At 38.6% G+C, this 21,919-nt stretch overlaps 1 protein-coding gene and 1 long non-coding RNA gene across 5 annotated transcripts in view; one reads left to right on the top strand and one right to left on the bottom strand.

Moving 5' to 3' along the window:
* The window catches only part of LOC131346454 (uncharacterized), an 83,510-nt gene that overhangs the window by 40,180 nt on the left and 21,411 nt on the right, over positions 1–21,919 (top strand). The window lies entirely within an intron of this gene.
* LOC131346452 (C-type mannose receptor 2-like) lies at positions 7,322–10,993 on the bottom strand. Of its 4 annotated transcripts, none has more exons than XM_058379888.1 (6): positions 10,851–10,993; positions 9,615–9,677; positions 8,923–9,291; positions 8,311–8,643; positions 8,097–8,188; positions 7,322–7,882 (listed from the first exon to the last, which is right to left on the bottom strand). In XM_058379888.1, the coding sequence occupies exons 2-6, from the start codon at positions 9,652–9,654 to the stop codon at positions 7,778–7,780; spliced, it is 939 nt and encodes a 312-aa protein (XP_058235871.1). In that variant the 5' UTR covers positions 9,655–9,677; positions 10,851–10,993; the 3' UTR covers positions 7,322–7,777. The 4 variants fall into 4 exon arrangements, with proteins under 4 accessions (XP_058235871.1, XP_058235869.1, XP_058235870.1 ...); XM_058379886.1 differs by having other exon boundaries at positions 8,923–9,294; positions 10,851–10,991; XM_058379887.1 differs by having other exon boundaries at positions 8,923–9,294; positions 9,615–9,673; positions 10,851–10,948.

Below are 21,919 nucleotides of genomic sequence, written 5' to 3'. Positions count from 1 at the left end.
TGTAAATATGTACATCAATAAATAAGGCTATGTTAGAGCGTGCATAGAAAACTATGTGCAGGTAGTATTTACAGCAGATAAAGTGACAGGTGTAATTATAATTGTGCTAAAAAATGTGTGCATTATGTATAATGCATGTACAATAGTAACAGATAATATACAGTGTATATACAGATAGTATATGATATGTATAAATAAAGTATATATAAATATATATAAATAGATAGACAGATAGATAAAAAAAAAAACTAGGTGTAATCTTAATTATATTACACAGTGAGAAAATATTATATTATACCAGAATGTACAACAGAATGTATAACAGTGAAATTACTAGATATTGGAGCTGATTCCTGACACGTTGGGAGTTGAGACTGGGGCCCCGTCTATTTCCAGAGGAGGAGGAGGATCAGTAGTGGCACTATTGTCATGGTCAGGTTCAAGCACCGGCTTCAGGAGGGACACGTGGAAGGTGGGACAGATACAATATGTTGCAGGTAATTGGAGATGATAGGTGACAGGGTTCACTTGATGTAGGATTTTAAAAGGACCTATAAACTTGGGGCTGAGTTTACAACAGGGAAGTCGAAGTCTCAAGTTACGAATTGATACCCACACACTCTGTTCCACCCAGTAGGCAGGGTGTTGATGATGATGTCAATTAGCCGGAAGTCCCCAGATTCCCAGATTTCCTGACAGTGTTCAAACCAGTCATCAACCGCAGGCACATCAGATGGTTCTCCCAAACAGAGATATAAAGGAGGTTGATACCCCAGAACACACTGAAACTGAGTAAGTCCTGTAGATGAATGTGTGAGGGAGTTTTGTGTGTACTCAGCCCAGAGTAAGAGCTCACTCCAGCGATGCTGATTTCTACTACAGTATGATCTGAGGAATCGTCCGATCTCCTGGTTTAGCCGCTCTGCCTGGCCGTTAGACTGAGGATGATATCCAGAACTTAAGCTTATGTTAATCTCCAACTGTGTACAAAATGATCTCCACACTTAGTCAACTGAGGCCCACGATCGGACACTATATCCTCCAATAATCTGGAGTTCCAAAAAACATGTTTAAAGATAGTTTTAGCAGTTTCTATGGCAGTGGGTAATCCCTTCATGGGAGTCAGTTTACAGGCCTTAGAGAAACGGTCGATGATGACCATGACGGTAGTAAAACCATTAGAGCTAGGCAGATCAGTAAGGAAATCAGTAGCGATATGTGACCAGGGTCTTTGGGGTACATGTAGAGTTTCAAGTAGCCCATCCAGGAGCTGTGATTAGTACGAGACTGGGCGCATGTAGAACAAGACTTGACAAACCTTTCAACATCCTGTCTTAGTGAGGGCCACCGAAACCTTTGTAGTTTCTGTGGATGCCTGGGTGCCTCCCTGAACTGAGCGAGTCATGAACCCATTGTGTGACACATGGACGTAGTGTGGTGGGCATGTAAAGTAGATTCTGTGGGCAGTTCGTGGGAGGAGGTTCCTCAACATGCGCCTGCTGGATTTCTTTAATCAAGTTCCACTGGACAGGAGCTAAAATGGCAGTGTGTGGAATAATGTTTTCAGGGTGAGAGGGAGGATGTATGGTTTCAAACTGTCGGGATAAAGCGTCCACTTTGCTGTTCTTAGAACCAGTGCAGTAGGTAATGGAGAACTGGAACCTGGTAAAGAACAAGGCCCACTGAGCCTGGTGAGGATTCAGACGCTTGGCACTATGGAGGTATTCCAAATTGCAGTGGTCAGTGAGTAAGACAAACGGGTGGCGTGCCCCCTCAATCCAGTGTCTCTACTCCTCTAATGCCACTTTGATGGATAATAGTTCCTTATTGTCTACATCATAGTTGGCTTCAGCAGAATTTAACTTTCGGGAGTAGAAGGCACATGGATGAAGTTTACCAGGGTCCCCATGTCACTGAGACATCACTGTGCCTATACCACCGTTGGATGCATCCACCTCTACCACAATAGGAAGTTCCAGATCAGGGTGTTGAAGGATAGGGGCAGTAGTGAAACTTTCCTTCAACTTAGAAAAGGTGTTACTGGCCATGTCTGTCCATATTAGCTTTTTGGGTTTACCCGTCAGTAATGATGTCAACGGACCAGCAATGGTGCTATAGTTGCAGATAAACTGGTGATAAAAGTTGGTGAACCCCAGAAACCGTTGCAGCTCCTTAATGATGTTTGGCTCAAGCCACCTAGTGTCGGCATGAACTTTAGTTTGGTCCACTTCTACTCCCTTTGATGAAATCACATACCCCAGGAATGTAATTGTAGACTGATGAAACTTGCACTTCTCAGGTTTCACATACAGGTGATTTGCATAACAAGCAGTTAAGAACTGTCCGTACATGACCCACATGCTTGTCAAAAGAAGTGGAGTAGATCAAAATATCGTCAATGTAAACCATGACAAATTTGTTGATTACGTCATGGAATCTTCATTAATGGGATCAACGAAGAGGGATTGGAACACAGCTGGGGCTTTGGTAAGTCCATAAGGCATTACTAGGTACTCGTAGTGCCCCCTAGCTGTGTGAAAGACAGTCTTCCACTCATCACTCTTTTTGATGCGAACCAAATTATAAGCACTACGTAAATGCAGCTTGGTAAAAATCTTGGCCCCTCGCAGTTGTTCGAGAGCTGTAGGTACGAGAGGTAAAGGGTAAGGGTAGTGAATCATGATAGGCCCCTATAGTCTATGCATGGGCAGAGTCCATCGTCCTTTTTCCTCACAAAGAAGAAACCTGCAGCCATGGGGGAGGTAGAAGGTTAAATCTATCCAGTAGCCAGTGCTTCATCAATGTATTCATCCATAGCTTTCATTTCAGGTAGTGATAGGGAGTAAATCTGTCTCTTGGGAGGCATAGTATCCTTTAATAGATTTATAGCACAGTCCCATGGGCGATGTGGCGGAAGACTGGCTGCCCTTTCTTTACTGAAAACTTCTTTTAAGTGCTCATATTCACTTGGATATGTGGCAGGAACTGAGGTTTCAGGGCTTTCGACAGACATGGTAAAACAGAGATGAGAAATAGCATGGAAGAAGCACAAGTCCTGGCATTGATGGGACCATCTTATTAATTTACCCAATTTCCAGGATATTTGGGGGTCATGTAGTCATAACCATGGAAAGCCCAGTACAATGGGATTAGCAGGGGAGGATCGGTGATGTAGAATGCCAGCTATTCATGATGAAATAATCCCACTTGTTACTCCAGAAGTTTGGTTTGGTGTGTGAGAAAACCCTTTCCGATGGGCTGACTGTTGATGGTGGTGATGTGATAAGGTGGGACACACGGGAGAGTGGGAAGGCATAACTCCTCGACCAGCTTGCTATCAATAATATTAACTGCTGCTCCAGAATCTATTAATGCTGAGACAGATAAACTCTTATGAGCAAAGCATAACATAACAGGCAGGGAAAAACTAAACAGGAGTGAATTCTCACCCACCTGAGACTTAGATGGCCGCTCAGGGCACCTATGGATCTTGACCACAGTAGAAGCAAAGCGGCATTTGGATGCGATGCTGGCGCTCCTTTTCAGATACACAAAAATGTCAGAGTTGCATGGGTTCGATGTACTCCTCTCTGGGCAGTTGAATCTCGGTGTGACCAGGAGCTAGGGAGCATGTGTGGGTGTTAGCAGGATGCTGCCGGTGGAGATTGTCCAATTGGATGGCCGTTGAAATGTACTGGGAGAGAGTGGTGTTAGTTTGATGACAGGCCATCTCAGCCTGGAGAGCAGGGTTAAGGCCCTCCAGAAAAACAGCCCCTAGAGCAGCGTCATTCCAGCTGGATTGAGCAGCGAGGGTGCAAAATCTTATAGCATAGTTAGCGGCAGTTTTGGATCCTTGACGTAGCTCCAGAAGTTGAACAGACACCTCCTTTTCCCCAGCGGGGTATTCAAACACTTCTGACTTCAAACAATCAGTCCTGCAAAATTAGCGAATGACGTTTTAACCTGTGGATCTAAATCCCAAACAGTGGAAGCCCAGTCTTAGACTCTCCCAGTGAGGAGGGATAGCATGAATGCCCATTTCATGGTATTGTAGGCGTAAGCGTCAGGCTGGTGTATGAAGAAATTATCACACTGACGAATAAAGCCACAAAAATCCATCAACTAAGCCATCGAATTTTTCTAGCCTGGACTGCTAGCTGTTGAAGCTGTTCGTTTTCCGTTTGCAGCTCCTCCACTTGATCTTGAAATGCACAAATCATTGCACCTTGCTGGACGATGATGGCTTGTAAATCCACTGGAGTCATCTCAGGCAAAGTATTCTGTGAGGAAGTAACACTTGAGGTGGAAGTAGTAGACTCCATGAGCAGCTTTATTAAACAACAGCAGGCAAAAGGCAAGGTCAAAAAACAGGCAGAAGTCAAAAAAACGGGAAAACTAAAAATCAGCAAACAAGTCCAATAAACGCTACACAAAAAGGCAAAATGAGAGAGATCAGGAAAAAGGTCAAAAACACAGTAATCCAACACAATATTTGCATGAGGCTAAGGCTTGGTACGTCAACTAGGAACAATACTTCGCAATTAACACAATGAACGCTCTGCTGATATATCCGGTCGGCCTGCCGGAAGTGTGCTCAAAACTCAGGAGAGTGCTCCCTCCTGTGTTCAGAACTTGATTGAGCCATGACATCACCCCAAAAACACCAAGAGTGAAGTTTGGAGGAGGGAACATCATGGTGGGGGGCTGTTTTTCAGCATACAGTACTGGCAAACGTCCTATAATTAAAGATAGGATGAATAGAAAAATGTACCAAGACATGCTTGATGAAAATCTGCCATCTGCTAGGATGATGAAGATGAAACAAGGGTGGACATTTCAGCAAGACAATGATCCCAAACACACAGCCAAGGAAACTCTCGAATGGTTTCAGAGAAAGAAATTAAAGCTGCTAGAATGGCCTAGTCAATCACCTGACTTGAATCCAATTGAAAATCTATGGAAAGAACTAAAGGTCAGAGTTCACAGAAGAGGCCAAGATTTGAAGACTGTTTGTGTGGAAGAATGGGCCAAAATCACACCTGAGCAATGCATGCAACTAGTTTCTCCATACGGTAGGCATCTTTACTGACAAAGGCTTTTGTACAAAATATTAAATAAATTTCATTAAGTGTGTTCAATACTTTTTCCATGTGTAATAATGTGAAATGACACAGGCTTCTATGGCTTGATTTCTTCATATGTGTGGATTGTGTCGGAACCCAGAGCCTCCCTCCAGGCGGACACCACAGGGTGGTCCTAGAGCCTTCTCCAATTACCAGTATAATCTAATAGTTGTGTAGTTCAAATTAGAAATTTGCAGAAAACCAAAGAAATAAAGAACTTCTCCAGGCTTGGATGAGAAAAAGCAACCGGTTTTATTTAGAAAAATATCACTGAAACTGGCACTCAAATACACGGATTCATGAATCGATGCAGTCAAGTACACCCCCCTTCACAAATCCCCCAGTATATATACCCTTTAGCCCAGCTGCCTAACCTTGCTGGATTCTATTTTTCTATGGATTGTTTTGACATTCACCCATTATTCCCTCTGAAAAACAGCCCCACCTTTCTATGGCCTTCATAGACTCTATGGGTCACAAGTTTTAATATTGACACATATTGTTGATCTATCTAACTTCTATTAAACCTTATTTAGCCCAAAAAACACATTTATGTCATTATACCCCTTACACCTTTAATTCAACATTCACCCACATGTTCCATGTATTCGTTGTGGTTGTTCCTGTGTAGTTCAAGGTGACTGACTGACATTTATTAGAAATCTGAGGACTGTACCACTATTTTTATTATCACATTTACATTTACACCATTCTATGTATTCCCACTATTTAGGGCGCGAGCACTATCCTTAATTTACATCAGGTTACCCAAGTAATACTGCTAATAAGGTAAAAATAAAAGGGCAAAATAGCTCTGTGCGTAGTTTAGGTTGGTTTACGTTGAGTTTGTTTATTGTTTATTTATTTAGGCTAGGAGTAGTCAGTTTATTTTAATTTAATTTAATTTAATTTAATTTAATTTAATTTAATTTAATTTAATTTAATTTAATTTAATTTAATTTAATTTAATTTAATTTAATTTAATTTAATTTAATTAAGTTTCTAAATCCTCTCTATTAAAGTCTGTGCTTTTCCATTACACTTACTCGGTGTGTTGTGTCCCCATGCCCACATTAACATCCGCCACTGCAATAATATTTTGCTGGCGCTTCAATAACATCTTCTCCAAACCCCCTCCCATCTCAGTGCCTATTGTTTTGTTCTTACTTATGCCACAAGGAGTTTTACCAACTTTCCACTTGCTACGGTAAGCTACTTTTTATTTTCAGAAGATAATAAGACATGATATAACACCTGTACATTATATAAGGGTAGTTTTAACTTTAATTTTCCTAAAATAAACACTCTAGTCAGAATTGGGTCAAATAAGACTGTTATGGTGTTCTCGCCCTTAAGCCCAAGGATTCTGAACTTCGTCAACATGTTTTTTCGGTCTCAGTGGAGCCAACACCGTGATATGGTACGATGTGCTAGCCTATGTCCTTGTGATCTTTACGCCAAAGTCAGAAAGTTCGAGAATAAGCCAGTTTTGCTCATCTCTATTTTTATGATTTTATATATTTTTTTTGTCCTATAACTTCTACGTCTACGTTTGTGCTAATTTTATCTATTTGTCATAAGCTTACCTGTTGACTAATGATTATGGCAGGTGCTTAATAGTGAAAGAATTATTAGATAACCAAGTAATCAAATAACTATGATTATTATCAAATAATCAATAAATTAGAGATGCTAATTAGTTAGGCAACACGTCGGTGATTAACAATGAAAGTAAGTACTGATTACCAAAATGAAAATCATCATATGATTAAACATAACTGAATGAATCTAATGATTAACCACTTTATCCTTAATCATTATCTATGATTAAACAATTTATCTAATCTCTTTGTTCATGTCTTAATGATTAAACCTGACTCAGATCTATCCTAAGGATTAAAAGAAAGTATTCAAAATTATTAAAATTAGAATTAAAATTAGCATTAACCTTCCCTTACTGATTAAAATCAAACATACTTAATGATTAGGTATAAGACAAGTATAAGTTTCAGAAATTTCCCACAATTGAATGGGTTGTTACCAACATCTGGTGAAAATCTTATGTCAATAGCACCTTTAAAAATATATTTACTGAGAAAAAAAGGTGTCGTATTCAATAATTATTTTACCCGCTGTACATATATATCAACATGTGATTGCAGAATGGAGCATGTCATGACGGATACTTTGAAGGAGCTTTGAAAAGAATTTTATTTTTCTTGAGGATTTACAGATCAAGATTTTTTTCAGAACATCTATACAGAGAGCTTCAAACCCCAGTGGAACTCCTGAAGATGGATCTCAAATGGAAACAGGAAAGATAGAAGGGGAAAATCTACACTGTTCTTACATCACATAATCTGCAGGTTCTACTTCATCCCCAATAGAATAGTTATTTAATGGTTATAATGAGGAAAACAATTATAACATCTATACAAGTGCCATACAAGTGTAAGTTGTTCTCTATGTAATTTGAAGTGAGTATATAAATAATGTGTACAATCATGATTGAGACTTTCATTACATCTTAGCTACAACAATAGTGTATATGCAAAACTGAAGAAGTAGCTCTTGATTTAGTACATTTAGTCTAAAGAAAAATCCTAGACAATAAATGAAAAATTGCACTACGATTTGAGATTCAGATACAAGATTTAGAGCTCTTCTTTCTCCTTGTGAAACACCGTACCATCTGATTCCTCTCTCCATTTTACTGTGATGTTCTCTGTCATTCCATGGTCCTTAACTTTCTGCTTGATCTAATAAACAGAATATGACATTTGTTATTAAGAATGCAAGATAAAGACACTGATCTCCTATTAAAACTGTAAAAAGCTAGAGAAACTGAACAGAAACAGTGAGATTCAGATTACAGTTCAGTGTCTATGTGTCAGGGGTTGATGAAGTGACTCAGGTTCTGGCTGCAGTAATGAGGACAGAGTACATAACTGAGATCTGAAGGATGAAACACACCTTCTCCAAGATGGCCACCTTTATTTGAGGATCATTCACATCCTGATTGGACTGTACCTTCACCTTTACTATTTGTTGTTTTTCTGTGATAACTAAATGTAGAAATGTAAAGACTCATTCAAACACAAACATGAACACATAATTAAACTAACATTTTAAAATCAGTATAAATTTACCTAATAAAAGACTGAATATAAATAAAACTATAACTCACATGAGAAACAGAAGAAAGGCATTATGGTTGAGCACTGTGCAACGGCAGCCCGACTGTTACTTAAAAATCCACAGCCTGCATTCCACAGGGCATTATCAGGTTGTCCAGACAACCAGCTGACGGTAGAGAAGATGGTTTGATCTGTCCACCTCCAGCCATCTCTGTACAGACCAAACCAGGTGTACCCAGAGACCATTGCCGCTATAACTGAGTTTTCTGTTGGATCTTTAATACTGACCAGATCTGTATAATGCTGTCTGCAGTATGCCTGAGCTCCAGCCCATGACATTGTAGTAGAGATGTAAATGTAACTATTATTTCCTGTTTTACTGGCTGTGAAATGAAAACCACAACACATGATTACCACACATATTAATTATAAGTTAAATGTATGGTCTCTTGGATGAAAGGTTACATAACATGCTAAAACAAAGAACAGTCCATCATTTGTACAAGTCCACAAACTGTTAAAGTTCATAATGGCCAGTTGTTTTTTGTCTGTTTGGTGTTCATGATTTTTGCTACTATTGATTTTAATGAGAACACATGACCTGAAATGTTTTAATCAGATAACCATTCCTATGGTGAAATTGTTAAACATATGCTGTTTACCATCAAAGCACACAGACGGCAATGCAAATCCACAAGGCATATCATTCCAACCAGTTGGAGTTATTGAACCACAAGCTTCACTTCCACCATAGTTGTTGGGCTCGCCTAAACTCCATAGCCTCAAACTTCCAAGTGGCTCACTTCCAATGGACCAGATCCAGTTGTTGTAGTTATTGTACAGTCCAATCCAAGCATTGGCACTGAACCGGTATCTCTGTGCTTCATTCTGCAGTCGAACCAGTTCCTCATTACTTGTTATGATGGCCAGGTCCTTGTGTGTGGCTCGACAGTAAGCCTTAGCATTACTCCATGTTTTTCCCTGCTGGATCAGATAATACTTACGAGGGACAGATAGGACGAGAGGGACAACTGCTGTGGAAATGGATTTAAGCATTTGTACAGGTTAGCACAGAAATTAATAAATCTAATTTCAATTAATTTAAATGTTAACTTTCCAGTATGAAAGATCTTTTTTCTTAGGTGAAAAATATAAAATGATAATTTTACCTAAAGTCAGTGTGTCTGTAACTATCTATTATGCATTGTGATTCCTAAATATTACAATTCTTGTTATAAGATCTGGCCTTTATCAGGCAGTGTGGTTAATAAATAAATTGTAAATAAAATAAAGTCTGCATTTTAAACATTCTACACATTGAGCAGCTCACTGAAAACACACATACATCTCTCACCTGTGAAAAACAGGAGTATGAACAGACGCTGCTCCATCATAGATGTGTTTTTTGGGAAACTGTCTAAAAAAAAGAAGTGATTAAAATCCCTCAGCAGTCCAGATCAAAACAGTGACTTCTGCAAATTGATAAATGTAAGTACCACATCACTACATATGATTATTGTGGAAGCAGGTATGGGGTCAAGCAGCGGTTTGTAAATGGAGAGTTGAGCCAAAGGGGATAAGTGGTTAAGGACCTGTGATTAATTGGACTAACTTAATTGGACTTCTCTGTTGCAGTGTTGCAGGAGAGTCATAACTGGGAGAAGAGAAAGCCGGAGATAGAGAGCGGAGCACACAGAGCTGCATGTGTGCATGTAATAGAGCGATGCAATAATAAAGAGCACCTTTTTTGTGAGTTCAGCAAGCCTACCTCCAGTTTTCTTTAAACTACCTCCTACACCCAACCCAAACCCCCATCTGTCAGAACCATCACAATTATATATGAAGTTTAATACAAATCACTACAGGGGGGTATTCAATAATAAATAATTGATCATCAATATCTTTTCTCTATTAGAAGTATGTAAAACAGGAAACAGTGTTAGTATTAAGAGCAATATACACATGATCAGTAATATACTCCTGTTGGTAATAACACACTAATTTTGTAACAGAGAATCGTGAAGTAAATGTTCAAGAAGAGAGAACAAATGATGAAGTGAATGAAGAGTTAAATCTATCTAATCTAATCTAATCTAATCTAATCTAATCTAATCTAATCTAATCTGTCTAATCTAATCTATCTAATCATGAGTCATATCAGGATAAAATTGTTTAGAAACAATCCAAGTTTTGTTGTTTCTAACAGGATGTGTGATTTTTTTGTATTTATGCTATTTATCAAATTTTAAAAACTATTATACACTAAATATTGTAGGTTTATTTTAATATGTGCTACAACACTTGAATGGATTAAGAAGCAAAAAGGTTTAATTAATTGAACCATAATTTAACACTAAGTTACTTAAAAGGAATTATGAATGTTTTCATCTAATTTTTTTAATATCTGATTAACATCACATCACATTAAACTCTACACTGTAAATTTATCAGTGATTCTGATCCATATGCTGTAGTCTGTGTTTCTAAAGCCTCATTCCATGACTCTCTTTTTAACTCTTTAGCTCTACAAAACATTTTCTCATATTGTTGTAGGAAATAAAATAACTTTAGTATTAATGTAGAATCATACCTGAAAATTAGGAGATAAACTATTAGTGTTGTAGCTTTTCTAAATTTCAGTGTCCTCCAGAGATGTTGTGCTGTATCTGATAAACTGAGTTACTGTTTATCTGCTTTTAAACTTGTGGACTTAACTCACACCATGTCCTCCTACTTTACAAATCAGAGTGTATGGAAATCTTTGAGGGTTGAGGCACGGCAGAAAAAATGGAACTTATTAAGTGAATGAAACTGGAAATCATTAGCAGCGGTAATTAATATTGTAAATGCTGTTTTAGTGTGGAATTGAGAAAGAAGAATTCCATTAGGTTGTGACTAGTTAGAGTGTCCATGAAGGCCCCTGATGACTGCCATAAATAGACCTCCAAATTCCCCAGATGTCAATCCAATGGACACGGGACAACCAAGTCAGATCCACAGAGGATCCACCTCTCACCTTGCAGGACGTAAAAATACAAAAAAAAAATACAGGATCTGCTGCTAACGTCTTTATGCCACATACCACAGCACACCTTCAGAGGTCTTGTGGTGGACATGCTACTCAATAACTTGCTTAAAATCCCCAGAAGCATTGTGTCTCTGACACGTCCCTTTAAAAAATTTCTTTATTTCATAAAACTTCTACAGCAGACAACAGAAAAGAAGAATGTGCTTCCTGGAGTTCCTTTATACTGAACAAAAGGCACAAAACCTTATTTACACACTAATATAATGCAATCTTTGCCAACATTTCTATTCAGATGGAGTAAAGTGTACACTATGTGTCCAAAAGACTGTGGATACCTGACCATCACACCAATTTGTGCTTGTTAAATATCACCTTCCAGATTTATTCCCATTTGTTGTTATAAAAAGCTTGACTCCTCTGGACTCTGAACTCTATGCTGCTGGAACTGGTTTGGGCCTCTTAGTTTTAGTGAAGGGTAATGCTACAGAAAAAATTACATTCTATATAGAATTGCTTCCAATTTGGAGACAAGAGATTAGGGCAGGGTTGTCAAATCTTATCCACAAAGGTGTGGGTGCAGGTTTTCATTCCAACTGAGCAGAAGCCACACCTGAGTTTACTGAAAGCCAAGATCGGTTGATTTAACAGGTGGAATCAGGTGTAGCTCCTGCTTGACTGGAATGATAACCTGCACCCACACTGGCCCTTTGAGGATAAGATTAGGCACCCCTGGTTTAGGGGAAGGAACAAATATGGGTGTGATGGTTATGTGTCCACAAACCTTTGGCCATGTAGTGTACACAGTTTCACTTCAATGTATACAAGCTAAATAGAGTTATGACAATAAAAAACCACTTGACTTGACTATATTACCCAGGTTTACGGCTACTGTTTAGTTTATAGAAGGTAAAATTATGTAAAAATGACAGGAAGTGAGGATTTATGTGAAAATTCTGAAGATTCTCCTGTAATAATTACTTGACACATCTCCACATGGAAAACAAATCCAGTACAGTATAAATTGGTCTTTACAAAGATATCTTACTGAAACAGAGAGTGTCATAAAGGAAAGGTGGAGCACTGGGGGAAAAAAATACACTGACTGTTCTGTTATAGGATAAAGTAATGGAGAACAGATTTATTAGAAATAATATGTTAGAATAGTTGTTTTTAAAGGTAATTCATTTTGTTCAGTTTGTTCCTATAATAATTAGTCCAGCAATTTGTTATGGTCACGTCACATCTAGAATTTCAGGTACAAGTCCACTGGTCATGACCTGAGAACACTAATGTAAACCTTAATTGTTTGGGAATGATTCCAAATATTTTTCATAATTTGTCATGTGTTACTGAACTTATATAAATATACAATTTACACTGTCAGATTTAAATAGCTTATAATATCTATTTTAATCATTTAATTACATTTAGTGAATATTTGGTGAAGGCCATTCAATTCCAATTAATGGACTTAACAAAAGAAATATTAAATATAAATGAAAATTGTAAAGAAATTTACTTAAATTACAATTAATCAATTAATTACAATTACAATTACAATTTGTCAATTAAGACAAATTGTCAGGAACAGCTGGACAGTTCCCTGCCAGGCCCAGAGAGGGCGCTGGCAGGTGAACCTTGGAAGCCTGCTTCTTTGTGTGTCTTTTGTTACGCCCTTCCTATTGTTCCTATCCGGATTGTGTCACCTGTATCCCATTAGCCCTAATGTCTACCCCATAAATAGGGATCCTTGTGTTTGTGTCTTTGTCCATGATTGTTATCTGTACCGTGGTTTCTGTTGGGGTTTTGTTTGCTAGGTTCCATGTCCAAGCTAAGGTCTAGGTTTTGTTTCATTTTGTTTTGTTTAGTTAACCACGCCATGTCTAGTGTTCCATTTGTTTCCCTATGTCGTGTCTTAAATGTAATAAAAGCAGTGCTTCGCTGAATCCTGCACATGGGTCTCATTACACCGTGTGCTGGCGTGTGCACACACACCACGGGCGTCTGGGTTCGAGCCCCGCATAGGGCGGGGGTCCCAGACGTTACACAAATAAGACAACATGTTTGGTTAATCATGCTGTTTTATAAAGGATTGCTGTTGTAGAAAGGACATTAATCAGTTACAGTTACATTATTTACTGTCCAGTGTCACTCAAATGAGGATGGGTTCCCTTCTGAGCCTGGTTCCTCTCAAGGTTTCTTCCTCAGATCATCTCAGGGAGGTTTTCTTGCCACCGTCACCACAGGCTTGCTCATTAGGGATAAAATAGGGATAAAAAAGTCTAGTAATTCAATTTAATCATTTTTTTCTCCTTTTTCTGTTTCTCTTCTTTTGTAACGCTGCTTTGAGACAATGTCCATTGTAAAAGGCCTTATACAAATAAATTGAATTGAATTGTTTTTATTTTGTTTCTGTGACCTTCAGAGACCTTTTTACATATTGTGATTGAACTGAGCTGCTTATTTGTCTTCATGCAAAATGGCTTATGCAAACCACTCAATCCCTTTGTCGTACTTTACTTTAGACTCACTTATCATGTGCTCCTTCATTACATTGACATCTCTGTTAGAATTTATCCATATAATTTAAAATTGAATTACATCACAGAGCCACAGTTTCCTTTTTTCACTCAGAGAGATGACCAACTCCAGGTCTTTTATTATCTTTAATGTCAGTTTTGTTTTTTTTTAAACAACAATTTTATTTGTCGTACATTGGCACATAGGTTAGAACAATGGTTAAGTTTTCCATAATAACTGAATATATAATAAAATCAAACAAAGCAAAGTGAACAAAAAAGTAACCACGTGTAAATGATTACAAAGACAACTCAGTACCTTTAACAGGGGAAATATAAAAAATAAAAATAACATACTTGTCTATATACTCTCAGTGTCCAACAATTCCACAAAAGAGACACCATCTAAACTTTCCAAAAAGTCAAAGAACACTTTCCAGATGGACCAAAAACATGGGGTTTGTTTTTCAAAAAGTAAGTAATCTTTTCTAGTGCAAGGCATGAGGTCATCCCCTTTATCCACTGGGACACGCTAGGACTTTCTTCTTTTTTCCAAGAACATGCAATCACCCACTTAACCTCCAGCAAACAAAGATTTAACAACAGTCTTTCATGTTTGGTGGTTTTGAAATTCAGAGGGCAGATATGCAATATACACAACCTGGGATCAAGAGGAATTACTTTACCAATGATTTGACTTTTTTAACCCAGAAGCAATTCACTTTAGTGCACTCCCACATACAATGGAGTAAAGTTCCTTTCTCTTATAACAAAATAACCTGGTAGTTCAGCCAATGTTAAAAAAAGATTTCCATAGAAAGTAGGATTATCCACGTTGGGCCCATAAACATTTACCAAGTTCAGTCTAACAGAAAGGATAATTATAATAATCTCGGCTTGGATAATTATATATCTCCCAAGTCTGTCCCCGATAGTGTTAATTATTTGTAAAGGTATAGATTTATGTACGAGTATAAGAACCCCCCTAGAATGCGAATTAAATGAAGCCGAAAACACTTGCCCTGGCCATCTCTTCCTCACCATAACTACATCCTCTGGAACTAAGTGAGTTTCTTGAAGGAACACTATTTTAGCTTTCATTTGCCTAATTTTATTCATCACTTGTTTTAACTTTACAATTTTGTTTAGACCTCTTACATTCCAGGAAGTGAACTGGATATCAGATAAAGACGCCATTATCGTATACACATTATATTCCCGTTCTTGGAAGTACTAAAGTACGCATATAGACTATTATTGTAAAAAGAGAAACTGTAACAAAAAAAATAAAATAAAATAAAATAATAAAAAAAATAAAAAAATAAATAGAAACATAGTAAAGGCACAATACAATAAAACAGAACAATTGGCCAACAAACACGTATTTCCCCAAATGAAATACCAACATCCCTCCTCCCTTCCCCCGTTGAACACTTCCCAAGGGCTTCTCGAAGGAGCCTAATTATGGAACTTTGCCGGTCCACCCGTGAACAATTCACGGTGAGGAACAGCCTATCGCTCAACCACTTCACTGGACGGGTCCTGCAACAGTCAAACATGTCAACCCAGTAATAAACCAATAACTTGCTTACGTTCATGAAACTGACCCCAGAGAGAAATGACTTCCACCAAATCCTGCTAGGCATTATCTTTCAGATCCTGCGAAAACCTTTGAGCGTCTTGAGAATTGTCAAACAGGTGGCGCTTTCCCTTGTATGTCACGCACAGAGTGGCTGGATGTAAGATGCCATAACGCAGTTCGGGGGAGTAGAGATCATGAAGATCCTTCTTCACCTCATCAAAGCATTTCCGTTTCTTGTGGAGTTCAGCTGAGATGTCAGAAAAAAACATAAGCTTTCTTTTGCCCATCATCCCTGTGCCTTAGCTCGAGCTGCTTTCAGGATACGGACTTTGTCAGCGTAGTTTAGGAGTTTCATTATCACGGCTCTTGGCGGAGAGTCAGAATGATCTTCAAAGAATCTGCCGATTCGGTGAGCTCTTTCAATTATGAGAGGACCAGGAAAGTTTTCCGGGCCGAGGATCTCAGGAAGCGATTTCTCTAAAAAGGCACACATATCCTTTCCCTCAGTTTTTTCTGGAAGTCCTACCAATCGCAGATTGGACTGCCGGCTGCGATTTTCTAGATCATCGACTTTTAACGAGAGAGATTCTACGGTAGTTTTCAATTTTGTGTTCTGTGTTTGCAGCTCTGAGACGATATCTTCTTGCATGCTTATTCAACCCTCGGCTTCTGTTACCCGTGCTGTGAGATCTTTAAGGTCGCGCTGGATTCCATTAATTGCCTGGAGCAGTCCATCAAATCGTACAGAAAAGTCCGATTTCAATGAGTGGATAGCCTCAAGAATTGCAGAGAGTGGCTCTTGGCTAGCGCCTAATGCTCCCTCTTCGCTACTAGCTTCATTAGAATTAGCATCCGCCTCTCCAATCACGGTCGATTTGACTTGTTTCTGTGTCGCTTTAATTGGTTTTGGTGGCATCTTGGAACATTAAGATATATCAGAATTTAGATTAGAATCAGTTTGTCAGCGTTTATTGGGTTAAAGAATAAGATTTACGTCAGTATTTATTGCGGAGCTCCGATTTGTGTCCGTTCAGCACCGCGCCATAACCGGAAGTCGCTTTAATGTCACAGTTTGTAGTTTTTATAAGAAATAAAATCCATATTATGTGTTAGGAAAAAGCTCACATCTTATTTTGTCTCTTTGACCCCGCTGTCTTTTTCCATTTGGTGATAAAATGAGCTGCTTGTTTGTTTTCCTTCAGGCAAAACCTCTTACGCAAACTATGTCCCTTTGGGCTTCTTTTAATAAAACTCTGACTCAACCAAATCAGAGTGACAAACACAGACAGATCTAAGTGCAAATATTTGCACACCCTCAGGACAAGACATTAAGTGTGCTTGGTTGTACAGATATAACATAACTCTGTTAGAATTCAGCCAAATGATTTAAGGGCAAACTATATATCTGAGCTACATTTTCTTTTTTTTAGAAAGAAAACAGGTGTATGCAGACACATTTTGTTTGTTTGGAAGGTCTATGTGGGTGTTTCTGTTGCACCAATCTGCAAATATCCACAGTTAAATGAGATAAGTAATAAATTCCAATGTCTTCAAAGGTCCAGGAATAAACTAACCACAGCCATAAAAAGATGACAGGAGACCATTAACAGCTTTAGAGGACAAGTTGCCAATAGGTCTGACCACAGTTCACATAGATTCAAGATTCAAAAGTGATCCAACATGGTACAAGTGGAGTCTCGTAAAATGAGCAGAGAAATGTGAGGAGAAGGTATTTATAGCAAATACAGCATTATGGTCACTGTGTGATTTTGTGACAAGGTCTTGCAATGGTGCACACACACACACACACACAGACACACAACTAGAGAATAGTAAGGTGTTAGATTCCACCCTTGGCAGTCAGAAGAGATTAAATAGAACACTCACCTAAACACTCTGCAGTGTCGTAAATCACTTATTCAATTAATTAGTTCATAAAATTAATTTATTTTTTAGAATGGTTCTGGTACTTTGTTTATAAAAATATTATTATATTTTATATATTATGTCTATGTTGTATCACACACTGAATTTGATATATTTACTCACTGTCCAGTTTAATATGAACCTTTACACCTGTTTATAGGATGATTCAGCTCCATTGCTCTCCCCCTCATATATGTATCCCAATGGTTTAGACATTAATGGCTGTGTGTTGAGTTATTATGAGGGGACAGCAAATTTACACTGTTATACAGGCTGTACACTCACTACTTTACATTGTAGCAGAGTGTCATTTCTTCAGTGTTGTCCCATGAAAAGATATAATAAAATATTTACAAAAATGTCAGGGGTGTACTCACTTTTGTGAGATACTGTATATATATACACTACTCACAAAAAGTTAAGGATATTGGGCTTTCGGGTGAAATTTCAGGATGCACCTAAAATGCACTATAACCTTTACAGGTGAACTTAATTTGACCTTCTCTAGACTTTTGAATGCACATGTCCAACTGTTCAGTGTTTCAGTACTTTTTGAATAACTGGTGTTTGATGAATCAACCAATAAATTTTCTGGTTCCATTAGAATTGGTATTTAAACAGTCCTCTTCATCATGCTGTTCACATTTTGACATCATGAGACCGAGACCACACCTAACAATTGATCAACAGAACCTCACCATTGTGAGGCTTCAAACAGGAAGTTCTCAGAGGGAAGTGGCCACTGAGCTTAGAGTGTCACAGAGTGTCATCAGCAGGTTGGGACAGAGATACAGAGAGACTGGAAGAGTCACAGAAAGGCATAGAAGTGGACATCCTTTGGCGACATTCCATGTTTATGACCACTTCATTGTGAACAGTGCCCTGCGGAACCAGATGATGAATGCCACTCAACTCCAGGCACATTTAAGGGAGGTGAGAGGAACCCAAGTGTCACGTCAGACCATTCAAAACCTTTTACATCTGCGTGGTCTGTGTGCTAGACGACCTGCAAGGGTACCTGACCACACCACCAGGCACAGGCGTCGGGCCAGGGAGCATTTACACTGGACGAGGGACCGGTGGGCCTCAGTGCTGTTCTCTGATGAAAGTCGATTCACGTTGAGCAGAAATGATGGACCCAACGATGTTGGAGACGTCAAGGAGAGCGCTATGCATCAGCCACTGTTGTGGTGGTGTTACAGTCTGGGCAGGTGTGCCCACTCAATACAGAACTGACCTACATCTTGTGAATGGTACAGTGACAAGCCAATACTACCTGAATAACATCATTAATCCAGTCATTGTGCCCCTGCATGAACAACACAGGCCTAATTTCATCTTCATGGACGACAATGCTCCAGCTCATCGAGGAGCATCATTAGGGAACGGCTGCTGGAGGCTGGGGTACCTCAAATGGAGTGGCCTGCACTTTCTCCAGACCTGAATCCCATAGAAAACCTATGGGATCAGCCGAGTCGCCGTGTAGAGGCTCGTAACCCTGCACCCCAGAACCTCAATGACCTGAGGGCCGCCCTTCAAGAAGAGTGGAATGCCATGCCTCAGCAGACAATAAGTCCACTCGTGAACAGCATGAGACGTCGTGGTCAAGCTGTAATTGATGGTCAAGGGCACATGACAGATTATTGAGACATTGAGATTTTTTGTTGTGGTATACCCACCACTGTTGTTGGCTTTTGTTTCAATAAATTGTTTGAGATGAGGAAATCACCATTGCAGCTTCTACTTAAATGCCACGGAGGGAACAGAGATACTGCTTTTCTCCAGTGTGAATGCGTTCATGTCGATGGAGATCACTCTGTTGAGTAAACCTTTTTCCACACAGTGGGCAGTGACACGGTTTTTCTCCTGTGTGAATACGCTGATGTTTTCTGAGATTACTTTGGTCAGGAAAACTCTTCTCACACTGTGAGCAGTAATACAGCTTCTCTCTTGTGTGAATGCACTGGTGAACTAGTAGAGTACTCTGTTGATTAAAACTCTTTCCACACTTCGTAGTGGCAATTCTGGACGTGTTTGTAGAGATCAATTGAAGATGCATAGGAAAGAGGTCATGTGGAGCAAGAGAAGTCTTCCAACGTAGCTTTGTATATTTCTGGAGAAAGTATTTGGAAACCTGACAATCACAACTGTACAGTTAAGTGATATCAGCTGCTGCCCATAACTTTTTTATGGATATTTATCTGTTTAGATTTCTCAGGTTAACACCTATATATATCTGTATTCACTATTTCATGGTGAAATAATCATGGTGCCCACCATGGCTAACGGGTTTGCTTTGCTCTCCCAGTACCACCATAATTTTGTATCTGTGTTAGTGTTGTTATCTGTCTTGAATGCACAGTTCATGAAGACAGTAATTTACAGCAGATAAGGGAACGCTGCGCTCTTATTTTTACAGAAACCTGGTTTCTGTAATAGGGAGATGTGCAAAGTAAGAATTTCACTGTATGGTCTAAATTACTATGCACATGTCAATAAACCTCTTGAATTGCTGCATTGGAACTGTGTTTAATTAATGTTTGAATAAATACTTATTTCACCCACTGTAAGTGGTCCTTCCTCTTCCTCATCTGTGGCACAAAGATTGCCATAAAAATTGTTGCCATGAAAATTATCCATGTTCACGCTCTTTTAATGACATAATTTTCCAGGATTTTTCCATTAGATTTATGATCACTAGGAATACTGTCCATAAGTTTGTGATGACTGTCAGTGATATTAGAAATCACTGACATATACCAACTACTGTGACAGCTAATAAAATTGATTATTTTAATAAATTATAAGCTAGATTAAGCTATCCTATTCTGTATCCAAGCTAGAATAAGCTAGCCTATTTCATATTCAATTTCCTTAATTACTTGCAGTCTCACTTTAGACAGGGAAGCGGAACATATTTCTCTGATACACCTTAATGTTCATTTCATCTCCATGCCATTCTTAAATATATGGGGACATTGTTAAGTGCCGATGTGGGAATGGAGGTCAGAGCAGGGAAAATTGAGTAAGGATCTACACAATCTACATGGATCTACCTGTGCGAGACTGCTCGAACATGTTTTGTGTTTCATTAAGTGGCAGAGGAATTAAAAGGGGGGCAAGACAAGCTGCATGAGTCAGAGAGAGAGAGACATGATCTGCACAGAGCCATGCATGTGTGCATATAAAGAAAATAATAAAAACCACTGAAAAGCTATCACAGTAGTAACAGCCAATAATAAGCCCCTTTGACTTGTCCCAAGCCTGCCATCTTGTCATTTCTCCCTCTTCCTAAAGCACTGAATCTAGCACTTATTCTTTCCCTGTTGTTTTATGTATTTTTAAAAAATGTAAAAAATTATTTGGGCTTTATTTCCTCCCAACAAAGTTTTTAAACTGATGGTATCCTTAGTCTGTGACCTAGTGAACCAGTGTTGATGTGTTCTGTGACAGAGACGAACTTTTCAAAGAACTTTTGTATGTCTGTCTGTATGAGGGCATCTGCTAAATGCTGTAAATGCATTTTACTATTTGCCATTTACCATTTGTGGAGCAATTTTGGTTCCAGTGGTAGTCAAATGTATGCCTGAGATCTTTGGTGTGCTCCCCTTCGTACAACACCAAGAGTTCCTGTCCTGGGTTAATGGTTTGACAGCAACGGTACAGAATCCCACCTTGATATGGAAATGCCACAAGATTTTGCTCTTCTTCATTATAAGCACAGTTCACATACCTAAAGGAATAAAGCAAAGCAGCAAAAAAGGTAACAATTAAAAATTACATGGAGAATCAATGACAGGAAAATGACAAATTTATTTAAAAAAAAAAAAAAAAGAACTATGAACACACCCAACATTCATACCTCACCCTATCCAGTTAGCATGCATCTCTATTCTTAGCGTCTGTGTATTCTTTACACTACCTGCTTCTGTATATCTGCAAAAAATGACCAATTTATTTTCATCTACTTTATTAAACATTTTTTCTGTGTTGAATAAAAGCACTCCTGTTTCATGATAGCCTAAAGGTGTAGTCTAGATGCTGCACCTGTAATCAGTTTCATGTGTGCATTACAAATAGGCAGGACCTCATATTCAATGTAGAATAGTCCAATCTAGAGGTTGTACATTCACAGAATTGGTTTAGAGATTTTAATGATGTAAAGCAGCATCTGTTGTTAGAGCATGGTTCTTGACTGTATCTTTTGATTTCTTGGAACAGCCATCAAGCTCTATGGTGAAATTCCTATTGCAGTCAGACTGGGTCTCCAGTATTAGACCCAGTATTTCTGTTTTATCAGAATTCAGTAAGGGTTTTTTTACGCATCCTAACTTTGTCTTAAAATAATTTTTGCATAAAAACATTTTGCACTGTATTGCTGAGTTTGACTTCTCTGACAAATATTATTGTATCCTGCACATTGAAGTGAAAGACAAACCAGATTGCTAGTAGCTGTCTCTCCATATATCTGTTTTTAAGCCTGTCAATTAAAATATCAAGTGTCAAATGTTGGCCTCAAGTCCAGACCTATCAGAACAGAAACAGGGATAACTGTGTACTAAATGATCAAAATCACAGTAAAAACAACAAACAGACCTGCGTGA

The sequence above is a fragment of the Hemibagrus wyckioides genome, linkage group LG26 (assembly GCF_019097595.1).
Source record: "Hemibagrus wyckioides isolate EC202008001 linkage group LG26, SWU_Hwy_1.0, whole genome shotgun sequence".
NCBI lineage: Eukaryota > Metazoa > Chordata > Actinopteri > Siluriformes > Bagridae > Hemibagrus > Hemibagrus wyckioides.
This window is presented reverse-complemented; position numbering and strand designations above follow the sequence as displayed.

Excerpts from the sequence above, each read along its gene's own strand:
- LOC131346452 (XM_058379886.1), bottom strand. The coding sequence starts at position 9,654 with ATGATGGAGCAGCGTCTGTTCATACTCCTGTTTTTCACAG. Across the intron at positions 8,189-8,310 it reads GCCTTTCTTCTGTTTCTCAT|TTATCACAGAAAAACAACAA; the intron begins GTGAGTTATAGT and ends TTCTACATTTAG. Across the intron at positions 7,883-8,096 it reads AGGTGGCCATCTTGGAGAAG|ATCAAGCAGAAAGTTAAGGA; the intron begins GTGTGTTTCATC and ends TCTGTTTATTAG.